The 19,008-nt window shown below is 39.4% G+C and overlaps 1 protein-coding gene across 1 annotated transcript in view; it reads left to right on the top strand.

Annotated features, from left to right (window-relative positions):
* The window catches only part of KCNG3 (potassium voltage-gated channel modifier subfamily G member 3), a 27,888-nt gene extending 18,790 nt beyond the window's left edge, over positions 1-9,098 (top strand). Inside the window, 3 exon segments of the mRNA XM_035897005.1 lie at positions 14-128; positions 8,502-8,878; positions 8,881-9,098. Of these exon segments, the coding sequence (XP_035752898.1) occupies positions 14-128; positions 8,502-8,878; positions 8,881-9,098 (710 nt within the window).
* Positions 9,099-19,008: the final 9,910 nt, after the last annotated feature.

The raw sequence follows: 19,008 nt of genomic DNA, 5'->3' as shown, positions 1-19,008 counted from the left end.
TCTTCTCTGGAAGGGTGCCGCCGTCCGTGCGGGCTCTTGGAGCCCGTACTTGCCCCCGCCCCGCGTTTAGGAGCCGCCGGACTCCGTACTCGCACGGAGAAGGGCAGGCGCTCGGGAAACCGCATTAGGCCTTAACGATTTGGGGGGGGGGGAGGAAAAGGGAGATAAAACCCTAAAAGAAAACAGTGCGATTCCCTTCTCTTTTCCTTTGGAAAAGCACAATCCTGTACGTACTCTGCGTGCATTCGTGCAGGTCCTTCTGCTGGAGCAGATCCCGTGCCCGTTACTGTTCTGCTCTTGTAAAATCTGCGTGGGAACAGCCTTACCCCCGTTCCTCTTTCCATCTCGGATTCTCTATGTGAGGAACACAGGAGATGATCAGGCTGCGCATTAAGCTCTTGCAAATGCATCGTATAAGCACCCCAGCGTATGAATGTAGCAGATGTTTACATTTCCTTTAGATAAAACATGTGTAAGCACGCTAAACATTGCAAAACGGTTGCAGAAACCAGGGCACGGGGCGTAAGGCTCAATCCCGAGCCTTACTAGTAAGAACCAACCCTTTTTCATCTTCTTTGTGACCTCAGCTTAGGGTTACATCGATGCAGCTCTGCTGACTTCACTCTCAGTGCTCGCTCACTCTTCTGTTCCCTAGAGAACAGAATCAGACCACTCCGGTAGGATTTCACCCATAACTAAGACTGACATACATAGAAAGAAGTAAACATTCCTTGTATTTGCTAGCTAGCTTCTCCCTTCTTTTAAAAGAGACAGGATATTCGACAAAAAGTTTTCAGCTTCTGCTCTGCTCTACAGCGAAATCGCAGCCTTGTCATTATGAAATCATCTTTTACCATAGAGTTAATTGGAATGTGATATATTATATCTTAGTAGCCAAATTAATTCCTTGGAAAGTATTTTCATAGTTTCCATTAGCTTAATGGAAAACTGCACCTGTATTTCTCACTGCAGCTGAGCCAAAGAATTAACTGTATGAACAAAAAGAAAGCAGATACAGACTGAGCAGCTGTTGAGATTCAGATATGTCAAAAGTTGCTCTTACAGGTTCTTCCAGCTAAAAAGCCTTACTTAAGCTTTGCAAGGCTATTTCAAAGGGGTGGATGCTCTGGGTGATCTTTCCGTAAGGCAGCAAAATTGCTTAGATACCCCCAGCAGACAGGGGAAAACAGATGCAACACTACCACGGCATTAATGACATTGGTCATATCTGTGTTCACATCTTCACAGTGTGGCAGTCAACAATTTTTCTCTTACTGAAAGAGTTCAACTTGCAGAGGAACAAGGCATATGACACGCAATTTTCCTTTCACAGTGCCTTTGTCTTCAAGAACATGTGTGTATTATAAACACGCATAATGGTACTCTTCTGAATGATTACATGTTGTATAGCAAGCGTTTGAAGGATAAAGTCGTAAATACTTGTAAGGTACGGTGCAGCCAAGCGCTTCATGGGGCAGCAAGGGCTGGTTTTAAAACCAGAAAGATCACTATCGGTGGTAGGGGGAGTTTCTTCAGTACTGGTTGTAGTACTCTGTGGAACTGCAACAAGAAAAGAGATAACACCGTAAAAGTTGCGGCTAAACAGTTTCTAACCATCTTCTTGCAAAGGTCTGTCGCCTATAAACACCGATAACGGGCTGGTTCATTTCATGTGTGACTTAACCCGTGTGCTTTCGCTGCACAGGAACCAGTGGCAATTTAATGGCAAACGCGTGGAAAACAGATATGCATGTATGTTCCTTTCCGTCCACAGCCGGTCACTTGCTGAGGTGGCCTCGTTCTCTTACGGGAGCCACTCCTTCCTTTATTGCATATGCTGCATCCTGACTAAAAAGCCTGGAAAAAAAAAATATCTGGGAAAAAAGGTGCGAGCGACAGTTGCTTTGAAGCAAGTGATCCAGTTTAGTTACAGCTGCTTCCACATGCCTTAGGATTTGACCTAACATGCCCAGTTGTCATCTGACTTTATTTCCCTTTATTTGTTTATCTTTTCTTTTCTTTGTAGTGATTTCATTTAGAATGAGTTAGGTTTTGAAAACCTAATTAGCTAAGTGGCTTTATTTGAACGTCTGACCACAAAAATCACACAGGAGTGCCTGGGATTGCGTGCTCTGGCACTACTGTCCATTTGGGGTGAGAAGGCTTTTAAAAATCTGGCCACTGGTTTCTGATACATTTAAAAGGTAGAAGCCAAATTCTGTCTTTTGTTTACTAACCAAGGTTCCTCATCGAAATAAAGGAATTCTATCTGACGTGATAATACAATAATTTAATTTTTTTTTCAAGAGAAATTGTGACATTAATGCTTTATGCCAGTGAGTTTTGGCTCACATGGCACTTTAATTACTGGTCTGAAGACTTTGTTATTCGAAAAACATATTTTGAAAAGTTTTAGAAATTAAAATTGTATGGGCTTATCTAGAAGTGCTTAAGCTGTAGACTTTGGATGTAACAAACTATTTGGATCAGCATAAGCCACTGCTTAGAAGGTGTGAGAACCACCTCATGAAATTCAGCAACTTTGAGCTTTTTATCCTCTCATGTGCTTACTAATAACCCTCCTGCCCTACCCATGATGTGCCGCGTGGATCATTTCTGTGGCTGAGCTGTGGTACCGGGCCCCAGAACCGCTGTGGGCAGCTGTAGTGACAACAGCTCTAGCAGTGTGTCCCCAGCATCCCTGGACATCACCTCCAGAAGTGAGGGGCTCACTAACTCTATAATTTACAAAACGAGCCTCTTTAGTGAGGTTTGCAGCGAGGGTTACTGCAGCTGCCAGCTAACACCAGCTGCGTTTCATTTTTCTTGTACGAACACCTCTTCACCAGAAGAGGAATCGAGTCCAACCAAACTCTTCTCAGAAACCATTACGCTGTTACGACTTTTCATGGTGACCACACTCTCCAAGGGTGAACAGCCTACAGCTATTTCTGATCCTTTGGAGTAACACCCTTTAGAGGGCAACAGACAACTCCCCAAGTAAGCCTTTTTAAGAAGAGCGGGATTGGGAGTCTGAGCCCTGAATGTCACAGATCTTGCAGACACTGACAACATAGTTCCCTGGTTTGCTGAGGGATTGCCTTCCCCAGGTCCGTTCTCAGGATGAGGGATGAGTTATTAAGGTTCTTGCGTTTTAAGATTTTTCCGCCCTCTTCCCTGATTTGGCACGTTTCACTTGGAGCTAAAGATTTGCATCAGATTTGCACAGTTTAGGAGCAGACAGCGGGGACACCTGTCTCCCCGTCTGTTGCTTCTGGCAATTTCAAGTCATCTTTGCTCTCCTCTGAACTGTGCCAACAGATGCATACTGCGAGTCTCTGATCAGGGACCCGTCCATAAACTGATCAGAAGCATCATCTTCTGGGGAGAGCTTCTCAAGCCCGTAATAGGTAGTCATTTGAAGCTGCTTGACTTACTGCCAGCACAGTTCTATCTACCTGCCTTTTAAACTATTTTTCTAATGCTCAATACGAGTAGCTTGTTAGCACAAGGGAGATACTGTTGTTCCTTTTCCACTTACTAATCGTGATTAAATTTGTATTGAAAGAAACACTCTGTCATCAAGCCTATATGATTGCTGTGTTCTTCAGCAAAAGCAAATAAACACAGTAACTTCTCCAAAACGGCATCTCTCAACAGATGCCAGTGGGCTTTTTTTTCATCTCTGCAAAACATCGGCTTAAAAAGTTGAATTTTGAGCACAAAAAAATCATTATTCCTTTATGGTGGTGGAATTTCAGAACACCCAAATGCTCACGTCCAACATCTGTTAAAAAAAAAAAACCAAAACCCAACCAACTTCTTTCCTGGGCAAGATCTAACCTGAACACTGCATTTTCGCTAAGTTGGAACAGTAGGCTGAAGGTAAAGAATGGAACTACAGACCTAAGTTAAAAACACAGACGTGGATTCTTCTAACGCATTTACGAGCTTTTTGAAAAACAGAGATAACACAAAGAACAGACATGAATCACACTGCCTGGCCACAGGAGAACCGTAATGAACTCACCAGGGCTAGGTGCCACTCGTGTTCAAAGCATACGGGGAAGATGCTGAAGGATGCCAGGGCTTGAGATGTTCACATCCAGGCCTCCCCCCGAGAGAGCCGTGAAAGGCATTTGCCCCTTCCCCGGGGAGTGCTGGGTGATTACAGCCTCCCACGTAAGGCACTGGAGTTTAATGAATCCAGACATATTATTGCTACCAAAGCAGGGACAGAATGGAAAAAAAGCCAGCTAGGTTTTTAATGCAGGGAAAGTAGCTGTTCTGCAGCCCTTACTCTACAGGTTGGAGTGAGACAGAAACCCTGTTGATTTCAAAGGGATTAAAAAAAAGGCATTTGCTGAAATGACTAGGAGTCCTCCTGAGCGGGAATTTGATCATTCTGGCTACTGCTTGGACGTTTTTCAGGTTTAATGTGCTTTACATGGAAATAGGCTTTAGCAACAATTTAACAAATCGGTGCTGACAGACTTTAAATCTTTAATCCTGTCATATACTGTCTTTAATCATATCATCTGTTTTCCTCATGTGTCCTGTTGATGTGTATGTTTTATTTACAAGCTTAATAGATAATAGTGCCACGGATATTTTGGCTAGATTTCAACCAATGCACCCGGGGATATTTCAAGTATACAAATTGGCACGCTGGGGCAAAGAATAATGCTAAATTGAAATATTCCAAGACATTCACAATATGATTTTTTTTTTAGCAATGCCAAACTAGTCTTGTTAGTGATTGAAAAAATAATGTCTGAAGTGGTTTAATTCACTGTATGTAAAATAGCTTATTCTGAAAGGAAGTTATCAGATGGAACAGAAAATTGAACAGTGATGGGATTACAGTAGAAACGTAGCTCACAAAGGCTTGATTTTCCATTTATGGACAAAAGACTCATTAGAGCAATCTTGAAAGACTGTTAAATACCAAGAGGCTTAAAAATTTAGGAGAAAAACCCTCTTTCATGCGCTTAGGTCTGGGACAATGAACGGTAAGTTTGAGCAGAAATAACCTTTAACTGAATAAAAATTAGGAGTTAGCATTCTGATTTTTTATGAATTTTGTGGGGAATCTTCAAGGATTCAGGGGGGAGGGAGGGGACACCAACCAAAAAACTGTGATGGAAGTTTATAAAATAGGTACTACATTTTACCAAATAAAGCTCACGATTTAATGATATAGTTACAGATTTTAATACAGCATTATTCCAGGAATAGGGAGTAAAAGGCAGTCTGTCCTGGGAATACGCAGCACATATTTTAAGAATTGATTACAGAAGATACAGTAACTTTTAGTCTTCTGAGTGCATTTTATTTGGCCTTAACTTCATACTTAGTTAAGTCCTCTTGAAGATTGTTATATTTTCTTTCCGTGTTAGATGTTATTTATCCATTAACAACGTTAGCTATAAAGGTAACTCACTACAAGGAGAGGGGGAGGGAGACTTGATCTGAAAGTGGAAACGTAGTATGTAGCGCTCCAGATTTCCCAACAGGCCAGAGGTTTCTAGTTCTTCTCACCAAAGTACCAATCACTTTTACGTGATTGACCAGGAGTGCTGAAATCCATCTATGCAGGCAAAAAGGAGAGACAAGAGAGGAAAAATGAAAAACGTTTCAGGGGTGGCTAAGAAGTAAGGAAAGAAAAAAAATAAGGGACGCCCTTCTTCAGATGTAGAATGGAGAAATGGAAGTGCAATATGGAACAGTGGCAGTAATGCATCTCCCACTGTCTTGCTCTTGCTTTGTCATTTTTGTATCAGCGATATGCCTTAGCTGTCCTCAACTCCGTTCTACAGCAAAAGGCTTCTTCAGTCCTTCCTACTGAAGTATAACTGATGTACAGAATCTCTTGTGCTAGGAACTGCCAGAGTAAAACAATGGATTGATCACATTTCATGGGTTTTTACTTGCACAGCTATTCCCCAAAGCTATACCAGACCACTGAATCAATGCTGATTCATAAAGAAGACTTCTACAGAATCACAACGATCGGGACCTAACTTCCCTAAAGCTCGACTCAGAGATAACCTGCCTAATTTGTGACAAAATGGAGGAATCACATTTCTAACATTATCAGGGTATCACGAGGAAATGCCGAGTAAAAAAAGCTTCAAATTGTATAATTACTAATTGCTTTTTCATTTAAATGCTCCATGTCATAGGATACAGGCAGCTCTACCAGAGAAATCTCGTAAAATGTAATGAAGTAGAGCCTGTTGAAATTGCTGAATATTCCTGGCTGTGACTTTCTATCCAGATACAATTTTTCTTTTAATCATTACATGAGCTCTCTACTAGCCAACGTATAAGTACATTCAGACTTTATTGGTGTGTCCATTACCACGATCATGCTGTTTGACCGATTTTACTATGGAAAGTTTGAGGTATTTCCTCATTGTGTGTAGAAAGGATTTAAGAGAACTTACCCATTAACATTTTTTTCTTGATTTTTTTTTTAACATAAAGGAACGATAATCCACATTCATACAATAAAACTTTCATATATTCTGTAAATGACTTTTGTTTAGAAGACATTATGATCTGAGCATTTTTTAGAAGAAATTAAATCTGCATCTGAGGTAGTTATCACTCACTGTCATTACTAAAAGAAGCACTAATATTTTCAAAAGCTTAATTTTTAAGAGAACACATAATTCTTAAGAGCAAGCTATTTTTGAAATTCACAGGTCTTTCTGTCAAAAGGTGCTACCATGAGCAAGTGTTTTATAAGCCCTTTATGAAGAAAGGCCACTTGCCTACAGAACTTTCCTTGTTACTTGTGAAACAAGAAAAACAAGGTCTGATTCTATGTGAATAACTTTCCTTAAGTAATTAATTCATGTTCATTTAAATTTGCTGTGGCTGGAATCACAGTGTACCTTATGACTTTACATCAATTATCACCATTTCCTCTATTTTTTAGCATAAAACTAAAGTGAATGAAAAAAACGAAATTAATAAAAAATAAATAAAACTTTAATGTGTGAAACTTTTATGAATGTTAGTTTTTAGAGTCTTTTAGTATAATTACAGCAGTAACAGAAGAATTTTGTCTTAACAGGCCATTGTCTTAATAATAACAATAGATGTCAGAACTGGTAAAAAGTTATGCAGTTATGTGTTAGGGAAGCAAAATTTGAGTGCTGAAATGGCAGTCAGATTATTACTTGCAAATCATTACGTTTCTACAGACACTACCTTGTTAGGATCCCGGCAGTAGCAAAAAAGTTCTGGTTGTACGTAGTATTTTCAGGTCCCCAATCTCACGTCAGTTTGGTTTCAGACCTGTTGATATGAGAAGGCATCAGTGATTGGCTTTTTCTTTGCTCAAATTGTTGGTGAAAAAAAGATAAAGAGGGAAAGCTTAGCTTCCATTCCCTCCTGTATTCAACAAGTGAGCACAGTCTGAATTCTTAAGAAAAGGGTTATCATCAGATGGGAGATTTGTGACTACATGCACAACAGTTAAATAATCTTAGAGCAACATTTTCATCTTTTGTTTCTACCTTCCACTGGTTTCAAGTTGAGATATTCTCAAGTCACATTCACTGCATTGGGACTTGAAAATATTTAAGAACATAATGAAATCGCCTTCCAGGATTTCTTTTCTTAAGGCCATGATTTGTATTTGGCAAAAGATGATCTTGCCTATTGCTTTGGTTACCCTGACATTTTTGCTGTAATGTGGTTTCAGTGGAGTTACATTTAAAATGAAAAAAGAAAATCAGTGATGCAGAGCATAGTGGTAAATGGGAGGACACAAGCTTATTGCTTTGTGTACCCCATGATGAAAAGTAAAATACCATCTGTATTTAGCGGCAACACCTATAAAGTTCTGAATACAGTTCTAGGTAACCCCCTATTTGGGATGCAAATCAGACAGATTGGTTAAGGTTGGTTCCTGAAGAGCCAATTTGCATGAATTACCCAATGCAAAAGCTGATTTCTGCCTACTTCACCTTCACTTCCAGTTTAGCAGTCTGGGCCTATACATTGCTGTTCAGATCCAGGCAGTTCGCTGATCCACAGTCCTTTGCATTCCCAAGTAGACCAGGCCTCACAGATTTAAAACAAAAAAATTAACAAAATCCCCCCAAACCCAACCAACAACAACAACAACAACAAAAAAAAAAAAAAAAAAAATAAAAGCGCGTTCTAGGTAACGTTACACATTGGCATCAGTGGCATACCATTTCCTGTAGAGTTCCAGTTTTGGTAGGTATATTTTCCCAGTACTAGGACCAAAGAAAAATGATCAGTGAGTAAATTCTTAGCAATGATCAGTTTAAACTCCTCACTAGATCCTCAGGTTAATTGCTGAAATCGAGTGCTACATGTGTAGGATAAGAATAGCGTGGCTTTTCTGTTTGTCATTTGTGAAGGTCTGAGTGTCAATTTGGTAGTATCTGTGAACAAACCAAACATCTACTAAAGCTTTTGCACAGAACATAAATTCTGTACTCTGTTTCTTTTGACAGGATAATTGAAGCTATCTGCATAGGCTGGTTCACTGCAGAGTGCATTGTGAGGTTCATCGTCTCCAAAAACAAGTGTGAGTTTGTCAGAAGACCTCTCAACATCATCGATTTACTGGCAATTACTCCTTACTACATCTCTGTTCTAATGACAGTTTTCACAGGGGAAAATTCGCAGCTTCAGAGGGCTGGAGTCACCTTGAGGGTCTTAAGAATGATGAGGATTTTTTGGGTGATTAAACTGGCTCGTCATTTCATTGGCCTTCAAACACTTGGTCTGACTCTGAAGCGTTGTTACAGAGAGATGGTGATGCTACTTGTCTTTATCTGTGTTGCTATGGCAATTTTCAGTGCACTTTCCCAGCTCCTTGAAAACGGGCTGGGTGGGTGATTATCTCAATGACCACAGTTGGTTACGGTGACATGTGTCCCATCACTGTACCAGGAAGGATTCTTGGAGGAATTTGTGTGGTTAGTGGCATTGTTTTATTAGCCTTGCCGATCACTTTCATTTATCACAGCTTTGTGCAATGTTACCATGAGCTCAAGTTCCGATCCGCTAGGTACAGTAGAAGCCTCTCTGCTGAATTCTTAAATTGACCAAACTTGCATTCTGTTGTAACTTGCTAAGCTTTGTCTTAGAAGAGAATGGTGGAAGGTCCCTTCGCGTGTCCTCCTTGACTGGATGGTCCTATGGAACAACGTTCTCGCCAGCCTGGAGAAAGCCCGTCACCATTCAGACAGGAAGGAAGGCCATCTGCCTTTGGCATCTTGCAGGGAGAGGGAGTGATATTTCCAATTTGAGAGAACAAAATAACAAAAGAGGATTCAGAAGCCCTCAGCCAAACCACTTTGGTCCTCAGTTTGCCTTTCCACGCAAAAGCAGAACAAATAATGGGCTTAACAGCGAGATTCATCATTCCCATAATTACTTCCTATGCCATTCTGAGCAACACGTAGCAGAAGTTTTTCAAAGATTTCAGTATCCAAATGCTCCACAGAGGCGTTGATAACTTCTTGTCTGAAGTATCTCCACTTTTAATTCAGATAACCAAATCAGATAATGAAGGAGAATCACTGCTACTTTTGAGCTTCACAACAGAGTAGAGCTGGTTCTGTAACTTGGGAAAGATGAGGAATATAGGTCTGTAGGGCAAAAAATCTTAAGGCCTGATTCTGATCTTTGACGAAGCACACAAATCTCCTGTAAAACCAGTGAAGTCTGTGACATTGCTCTGAATTTGGTAATTCAGAGAAGTACAAGAAGTGCACCTCTGAATGTTGTAGCGAGGTCTTCCCCAGCCACAATTAATTTCTTCTCTGGAACCAAATCGTTAGTAGAAGCAAGTGTTGTACTTCATAAAGATCAGCATAAAACAATCGGGCATTGATAAATATATTTTTTGGTAGTTTAGTGGGGGAGCTATCCAAATTTTATGTACATTCAGTTCAACTCCATCCACCTGAAGTTACATATTCATAAGTATAGATTTTTTCCCCCCATTTAATTAAACACATATATCATAGTGAAAGTTCTCCAAGACAAATTATAAGATTCCATCACTTGAAACAGTCTGGAGAAAGCACTGGAAAACAAGAGTAGCTGCTCCCTGTCAGATAAGACTCTTAGTCATCTTTAAATTCTGCAATCCTTACTGAAGGGTACACTTTACTTTAAAGGAAGTTTTATAAACAACTGTAAAAAGCCCAGAGCTTATCAAAGATAGTAAAATATAGAAGTGTGAGTTGCACTTGGCAAAATGGTATATTCTCCAATGTAACTAGACAATTAGAATGAATCAAGTTAGGTTCTGAAATATTGCTCACTACATTTCTTGTGTAGTACTGCTTAATAGCATCGTCCAGTATCATTCTGAAAGGCTGCTATGTAGAACTGTGCAGTTAGATACTAAAACACATTGAGGCACATACAGCTTTACAAATTTGGGTACCAATAAACAGCAACAGGGAGCTTTCTTACTAACACGGAAGTTGAGAGTCATGGGCATAGTGAATTTGGTGTGCTTGCCTGAAAATACCGCATTTACTATTACCGTCCTGTAGAAGCATCTTTTATATACATATTTGTTAAAAGCTTTAGAAGTAAAATGAGTGCCACCTAGAAAACGCATCTCTGGAATTTCTCACTCAAATAAAAGTACCACATTGGTCAGTAACCAGTACATTGAAGGCTCTATCCTGAGACCTGAAAAATTCATCATCATTTTAAGTGGTCTTAGTCTTAAGTAGTCTTAAAGAATTACATTGCAAATACAATTTCTCTGAAGACCTGAAAAGAATTTTAGTAGCCTTCTTACAGACAAACTTGACTTTTCCTTCAGTAGGCTTTCAAGACTACATTATTAAATAACATTACAGCCATACCTCTTGTTTCTTGCCACTGACGCGTTCTGGTGTTCAGGTTAGCTCTGTAGTTCCCTGTATACTGCTATATTTACGCCTTTTATATCAGAATCATGTCGTTCAGAAACCGGCTCCAGCATTCCACAGAGAGGTGAACATGAGATAAGCAAAAATTTCTTTCTTAGGTGAGATTCACAGCTGATGTTAGTTAGGCAAGTTGTGACTTCAGAGACACTTAGATGTTTTACACCAGCAGAGATGCTGGCTCTGTATTCCTGCATGTGTACCTATATATATCCTGCATATATTATATATTATAGTCAGTCGAAATGTTTTTTTTTTTTTTTCCTCCTCAGAAAAAATTTCCTCCTTGACAAAATTGAAATTTCAGACTTTAATCCAAACACAGCTGTTGAAGAAAATATTTTCATCTTCTAATGAAAAGTTTATTTTGACAGTATCAAAACCATTTTCAAGGAGAAAAATGGCTGGGTTTTTTGTATTCTGCTCCAATTTTTTTTTTCCATTAAAAATAGGTTAAAAAAAACCCACATAAGAACTTAGCCCTACAGATTTTCGTATGCTGTTTTTAACGCTTGGGAAAAACACTGTTTTTCATAAAACTGCTTAAAACTTACTTTGTCTTTTGTCCATGTATTGTATTTAACCAAACCAATACTCTTGAGATACAACCCTCCTCCCACAAAACGCGTAAACCATCATCATGATGACAATAGTTTGAAATCCATACAGAATGTGAATATATTTTAAAGTATGTTGCAATCGATTTCAAGACAAAATAAAAATGCATTTCAGCACTACCTATAAATCTAATTTTTAGATGCCTGTACAAAGGAAAAAAATATAAATTAATGCACACAATAACTTGTGAATGCCAATTTGCACCATGAATCATTTTGTATAAGCAATTAAGGACAGGACGTTTTCAAAAATCCAGGCTATATGTGGCATACAAACAAAATGTTTGATTCTTTATAAAGTGTTTTCCAGCTAAAGAATCCTTTCCCAGTGTAAAAGGATTATTTAATTAAAATAACCGTGTAACGGAGTAAGTCTGTGGAGATAATCTTAAGTTGTACTTTTTTTCTTTTAACAGCTTGTGTTCACTTTTTATATGGTAAAATGTGAACAGAATGACCTAATGTATTTTTTAATTTGTGTTATAATAAAGTATTATTTTGAAACTGCTCTCTATATAAGCCCACTAAGGAGAAATAGTGGGGTGGGGTTTTGGTTTTTGTTTTTCTTTTTTATTGTTGTATGGTTATCAGTGTGTAGACTTTAGTTTCCTTAGAAACCAAGCTGAAGTAACATGATCGCAACAGTAGCCTTAAAACAGAATTTTATAGTAAGTAAATAGGGTTCCTGACTTCTAGTAATATATGTCGTCTTCTTTTCAATGGACCAGTGGTTTTTTAGTGAAACTTTACAAAAAATTAATCATACGTGTAGTCAAAAATAAGCGTACTTTTATACAGATGAAACTGTTTTACTAAAAGTTTACTTGAGACCATGTTTTATGCAGACATGGGGCGCAGCACTCTGTTTGAAAATACAGCATTTCAAAATAAAGACAAGCTGGCTCATTTCTAATCATTACCAGTTTGAACCCTATACAATAAAATACTTCATGGGCAGTACTTCTTTCAGTATCTGAAACATTCACAATTGGAACAAGTTAGATGAAATACCAATAGAATAAAACCAGGGATAAATGAAGACAGCTTATATATTTGTGATCCAGCTTTTCTGTTCATCTAAAACCAAAACCAACGCCAGTGAGTTTTGAACTGCCATTGTATGTTTTGATGACAACAAAGGTTAATTATACGTTATATAGTAGGTTCAATCCTTAGGGCTGATGTATAGGGAACTATATAGTGGCTGCAGTCCTTCAAAAGCATTTGATCATTAATGGAATTACTGGAATTGGAAAGCTGTCTAGGGTACATTTTCCTTCTTGAGTTCTACATGAAGCACTATCCCAAGAATACAAGGAACAGAACATTATCATTTCCCTTGATGCAAGACTTGGAAACAATACTGTCTTGATGAATCCCCACCAAAAAAAATAAAGTTTAATTTGATTGGTGACTTTAAACACTTTGACCAGCGTTGGGATCAGCCATTTAAACATGTTGTATTAATTCTTACTGTACAATGGCATATCCTGGTGTACATAGCAGCAAGTTTGAGGAAGATAAAAATCCTGTTAATGTAAGATTCATATCTTGATACCCATGTATTTAAAGGAAAAGGTACTGGGTTTTCATCTTGTGTATGCAATTTTGTGCTCGTAAAGGAATCGGTCTTCAGCTTTTGTAGCGTTCAACCCTCACGTTTCCAAAATAAACCTTAAGTCCTTATGGATTCAAAACACTTCTCTTCCCCTCTGGGTAACAAAAAAATCTTACCAGATCTGAACGTCTGCCAGGAAGTGGTCACATGCACACACCAGCCAGCTAAATTCAGCAGCCAAACCAGCCAGTTTCCTGGGAGCCAGCACAAGCAGTAAGGTCTGCTGTGCTCTGAATTTTCTCCCACCTAAGAGGTTCAGGATAAAACTACCGCTTAAAGTTTGATCATTTGGAGTACCTTCAAAATTTTAGAATTATCTTTTCAAACGAGCTTCTAAAGAGACATTTGCTGGAAAATTAAATAAGCTACACATAGCAAAAAAAGATTATATCACTTTACAAAAATTTTTTCACTATGATTTTAAACAAGGAAATTGATTCTCATTTTCCGTTATCTGTTTGTAAAAGCAAACATGCAGGTCAGTATAAGTGATGCTAGTTACGCTTCTTACATAGAACAGATTCCGGTTTAAAATAAGAACACTTAGTGAGAAAGGACTTCCAGCTTTGCCAGAGCTGTAACAGTTTACACTAGCTGAAGACCTGCGCCAGCCCATATGGCAGACACAACAAAACACTGGTTTCGTAGTGAAAAATTAATATGATGTATGGCCTGTGAAGTGCAACACGAAGTAGGGAGTATTTTCTGCAGATAACAGGACAGGTTAAGCATCAAGAAGGCTGCACAGAGAGCAACCAAGACTGACAATCTGCTTGACAAGAAATCTTAAGAACCACAGAAGAATATAAATCTTTAGTCAAATTAATAAAATGTGAATGTTCGCAACTACACATTTTAGGCTCCTTTATTCTTTACAAATGCAAAGGTTTATAATTTTATAGAACTTTTATTTTATATATCATTGGCTTATCTGTAAAGAAAAATGTATACTATAATTTGAAAAGATAATAAATGTGGGGTTTTGATGTGAATACAGAATTAGATGCATAAAATCACGTAATAAAATTTGCTGGTCTTGTTGCTGTATTTCGTGGACTGGTGGTCAAAACACAAATGTTGATAAAATGCATTCTTTTTAACAAGTGCACTTGTGGCTATTCATACTGGTATTATACCTCAGCAAAAAGGTTTCATTTAACAATTTTTGGCTACTGACAAGTCTGCCATTTAGAACCTAGGAGTTTTACTCAATACAAAATGTTAATATTTGATCCAGAGCCAAAAAATAAAATTAAACCTACACAGAGTTATTCTTCAGCAACTGAATACCTGCTACAACTATGGACAACAGAACTGTCACACTCAAAGAGCTGCAGTCAACGGCTCAATGTCCAAGCAGAGACCAGTGACAAGTGGCGTTCCTCAGGGGTCAGTATTGGGACTGGTGCTGTTTAACATCTTTGCTGGCAACATGGCCAGTGGAATCGAGTGCACCCTCAGCAAGTTTGCTAATGACACCAAACTGTGTGATGTAGGCTACACACTGGAGGGAAGGGATGCCAATCAGAGGGATCTTGACAGGCTTGAGAGATGGGCCTGTGCAAACCTCATGAAGTTCAACAAGGCCAAGTGCCAGGTCCTGAACATGGGTTCAGGCAATCCCAAGCACAAATACAGGCTGGGAGGAGAATGGATTGAGAACTGCCCTGAGGAGAAGGTCTTGAGGGCCACAAAGATGACCAGAGGGCTGGAGCACCTCTCCTATGAAGACAGGCTGAGGGAGCTGGGGTTGTTCAGCCTGGAGAAGAGAAGGCTCTGGGGAGACCTTAGAGCAAGCTTACAGTACCTGAAGAGGGCCTACAAGAAAGCTGGAGGGGGACTTCTTACAAGGGCATGTAGTGATAGGACATAGGGTAACGGCTTTAAACTGAAAGAGGGTACATTTAGGTTAGATGCAAGGAAGAAATTCTTCACTATGAGGGCGGTGAGGCACTGAACAGGCTGCCCAGAGAAAGTTGTGGCTGCCCCCATCCCTGGAAGTGTTCAAGGCCAGGTTGGACGAGGCTTTGAGCAACCTAGTGTAGTGGAAGGTGTCCCTGCCCGTGGCCGGGGGCTAGAACTAGATGATGTTTAAGGTCCCTTCCAACCCAAACCACTCTATGATTCTATGAACTGTCAAAAGAAAATGAAAAAGCAGCCACATAACGCATACGCTGTTACTTTGGGATTATTTATAAGAACAAATCTGGAAAAATTGATTGAATTTGGCTTCAAGGTCACTGAAATGTATTTATATTAAAAAAACCCCAAACAAACACACAAAAAACCCCAACATACTGTTCACTCTGGAATTTCAAAACACCCTGAAGTTTCACCAGTTCAATGCTTGCATTATTGTGAACAGATCTGAGACACTCTGGTGATTCTTTAAATGCAGCCATTTCAAAAGTACTTCCAAAAATAATCACAACTAATGTTCTTTTAAAAAAAAAAGTTTGAATATTTTAAGAGATCACTGAATTATGAACTATTCTGGCACCAGCTCACTGCATTATTATGAAAATGAACAGACTTCGTTTAGAAATCATGAGCGTTTTTACTTCTCATATTTTATTTATTAGTTTTAAAATTTTTACATAAAATCAATCAGTGAAGAAGTGAAGCAGGTGTCCACAGTCATATATTTTAGAAGTGTTTTTCTAAAAGTAATTCTAAAATATTTTGGAAGTAGAAAGGCTTTTTAATGTTTTAACACCGTTACTATTTTACAGATATGCTGAGCACTTGCACCTCCTAGCAATCTGAGATGCAACTGTAAATACATAGAACCCCCCCAAAATAAGATTGATTCTTGCTGTCTTGGGGAACATTTTATACATCTGTTTACCATAAGAATTTTAAGAAGAAAACAGTGAAGACGTTCATTTAAATCTAGGAAATCTAGAAGTTCAAAACTGGAATTCTTTCCCTTGTACCCCAGAAATCCTCCACTTCTTTATTTCTTTTCACTGCTCTTTTACCAATATTGAAGTTGTAACTAGGAACTACAGAGAGGACCAGGCTTCTGTTGTACTAAGTGCTCTACAGTCACGGATCAAAATTACAACGCTGCTCCCCAAAACCATATAATCCAAGACCGAAACACAAATCAAAAGCTGAACGCAGACAACAGTGCAAGCAAACAACATGGCATTTCTCTGTAGCATGAGTGTAGCTTATCTATTGAGTCTGATATACTTTTAAGTACTAAGTGTTCAAATACTATTTTTTTTTCGTCTTCAATTTAGAGAGGCTCCCAGAGAATGCAGCACTTACTTAGAAGACAGTCTTTTCTACATTGCTAAAGGCCTTATCAGCTGTACTGGCTGTGCCAAGACAGCACAGCCTCTAACCATGACTTTTGTTGTTAGGGTTTAATATTTGAACTTGATTTCATTTGATGGGATGCTATGAATGAGTAAAATTTGGGCCATTTATTAGAATGGCATCTTGAATTCTTGATGCTATATAAGGATGCTATTATATAGATGGCATATAAGACTAAAAGAGAACAACAATCCCAACAGTGCATTCACTAAGTATAGGCATGCAGAGGCCCAATGAAAAGAAAAGCATTAGTAATAAAATTGCTTTAATAAAAAATAAATAAATACAAATCCAAGAGTGTGAATTCCTGCCAGAGATTCTTGCTTATAGCCCTCAAATTTATATGGATTCCTTGAGTATCCCTGCCTTTGGGTGCAGTGTCTTTAGGCTGTACCTGTTGGGTGCTTTGATACAAACCAAGCCTACAGGTCACAGCAGCTTCTTGGTCGCCATTGACTCAAGAGGCTTAAAAACCAGGTACGTCCGAAGAGAAGTCTTCTTTGACGGAGTCAGGCAACCAGCAGTGAATAAAAGCTAGCTCAGATGAGTTTTGCTTTGTTTTAGAAAATCTATTTGTCTCTGGGTTATGGAAGACAAAGTCTTGGATGTAAATGCCAGGTTACCCTCAACACAAGACCAGGGACCATGAAGCTCATCTGCTTCCCTCTTTATAGCAGACTCCATCTTCAGCATCTCTATCTTGTTTTCTTAGACTTTTCTCTTTCTCCTTTCACCTGATCCTCACTCAAGGAGCATTAAGATTAAACATTAACATCCAGGGACTGAGGCTGCTGTTACCTTTGCCTTCTCTTCATATGGACTGTCCCATTCACATTTGAAATGCAATTCAACTCCAGATCAGATAGCTAAGAATAAATATCCATACATTTCTCTGTCTCAGTGTAGGATAAGAAGCTCTCTCCTCCCCCACAATAAATGTCACATATAATGGGAAGAAACAGTCATGCAAAGCAAAGCTTTTACAAAGAAATACAAAACAGCCTAAATCATCCACATCCCACCCTTCATCCACAGTCTTATCCTGGCACCTCGCATCCCACAGCCCATTCAAGGCCACTCACAACTCTGCAGTAAAGATCACCTATCTCCTTTGGCCACCTACTCTTGCTCACGAGTGGACCTTACAGCTGAATTGCCAATGGGATGTCGGAGTTACAGATTTGTACTTCTTTACTTTTTGATTGTTTACTCTAAATTGCTGTTTTTACCAAGAAACTGTAAAGCAAACTGGTCAAGCTTGGACAGTACATTTCCACTGGCTAGTCTGCTTCCACCAGCATGTAATAGAGTCATGCTAGAAGCAATTAACAGCGTTGGAAACTGGTAGGCTTTCCATCTAGTATTAAAGATCCCAGTTTAAGATCCGTAAGAGGAATTACTACTTTTATGTTCCCTGCTTTGTTTTTTTTTCCCTACTTAGAGTCCAGGATTGTCATGTGAACTGAAAGAACATTGCAGAGAGCAGGTGGAAGACTAATTAATGAAAAAAGGAAATGGAGTAGAGGGATAAGAACGTGCAATGCAGGTAACTCTCAGACACTAAACACAAGAGGACTTCGCTTTTCAGGCCTCTTCCCCATCACTGCTGCTGTCCTGCCATACCCTCCCTGAAAACACATCTCTGTGTTCCTCCTTTGCCACACTTTTTCCATCCAACTCCTTTCCTCCTTGTTTTTTACCCTTTTCCTCGCTGCCCCATTTTCTTTCTGCCTCTAGCCACACTGGCAGGCTTCTGTGCTGGCACCAAGTATTTCTGAAATCGCAGTGCCAGCCCACCGTCTGCCATCCCATCCTGCCCATTCTTTTCTCTCCTACTGTCATTTCTACAGGTACATGCTTACATAAATTGAGCATCCTGCCCCTCAAGGAACTGTGGTAAAAAGCAGTTCCCCAGTCCACTCATCCCTGGTAAGTGTAACCCAACTGATACCTGCCTACTTTGCTAAAAAGAAAAGCTTTCACTCATTTCTTTATGTTACACACTGCAGCAACGACTTGTATTGCCAACATTCATGATTTACTACTTCCCTCTAAACGTTTTCTGAATGAGCCTGCTTGCAGACGCAGTCTCTCAGATCAGGAGAATAAAAGAGAATCTGGCACCGTCTCATGCCACTCAGCAGTTGCTTCCCTTTCTGCTGTGCGCTAATGACTACCAAAAAGCATAAGGCATCCACGCTAAGGGGATCCAGGGACCGGATTCTTCAGACTACAACTCAAAATACACTCAAAAGCACACAGAGGGCTTTGACTTAAAACCTCCCCAAAAGTCACACCCTTTCCTTTTAGAGATGACCACTGGAAACTTCCATGAAAGCATGCCATCTCTGCATGGAGGGTCCCTACCCCAGCCTTTAATCACGATAGCTGGTACACTAAACACAACCTTTTGCTGCTTACACAGGCTCAAATTGTGGTCAGCACCACATCAGCCAACTCCTCGCACTCTAAGGCTAACGATAACATATGCAGCAGATCC

The sequence above is a fragment of the Egretta garzetta genome, unplaced genomic scaffold (assembly GCF_000687185.1).
Source record: "Egretta garzetta isolate BGI_Z169 unplaced genomic scaffold, ASM68718v1 scaffold166, whole genome shotgun sequence".
Taxonomy (NCBI): domain Eukaryota; kingdom Metazoa; phylum Chordata; class Aves; order Pelecaniformes; family Ardeidae; genus Egretta; species Egretta garzetta.
Note: the sequence above shows the minus strand (reverse complement) of the source record. Positions and strands in the feature narration are given on the sequence as shown.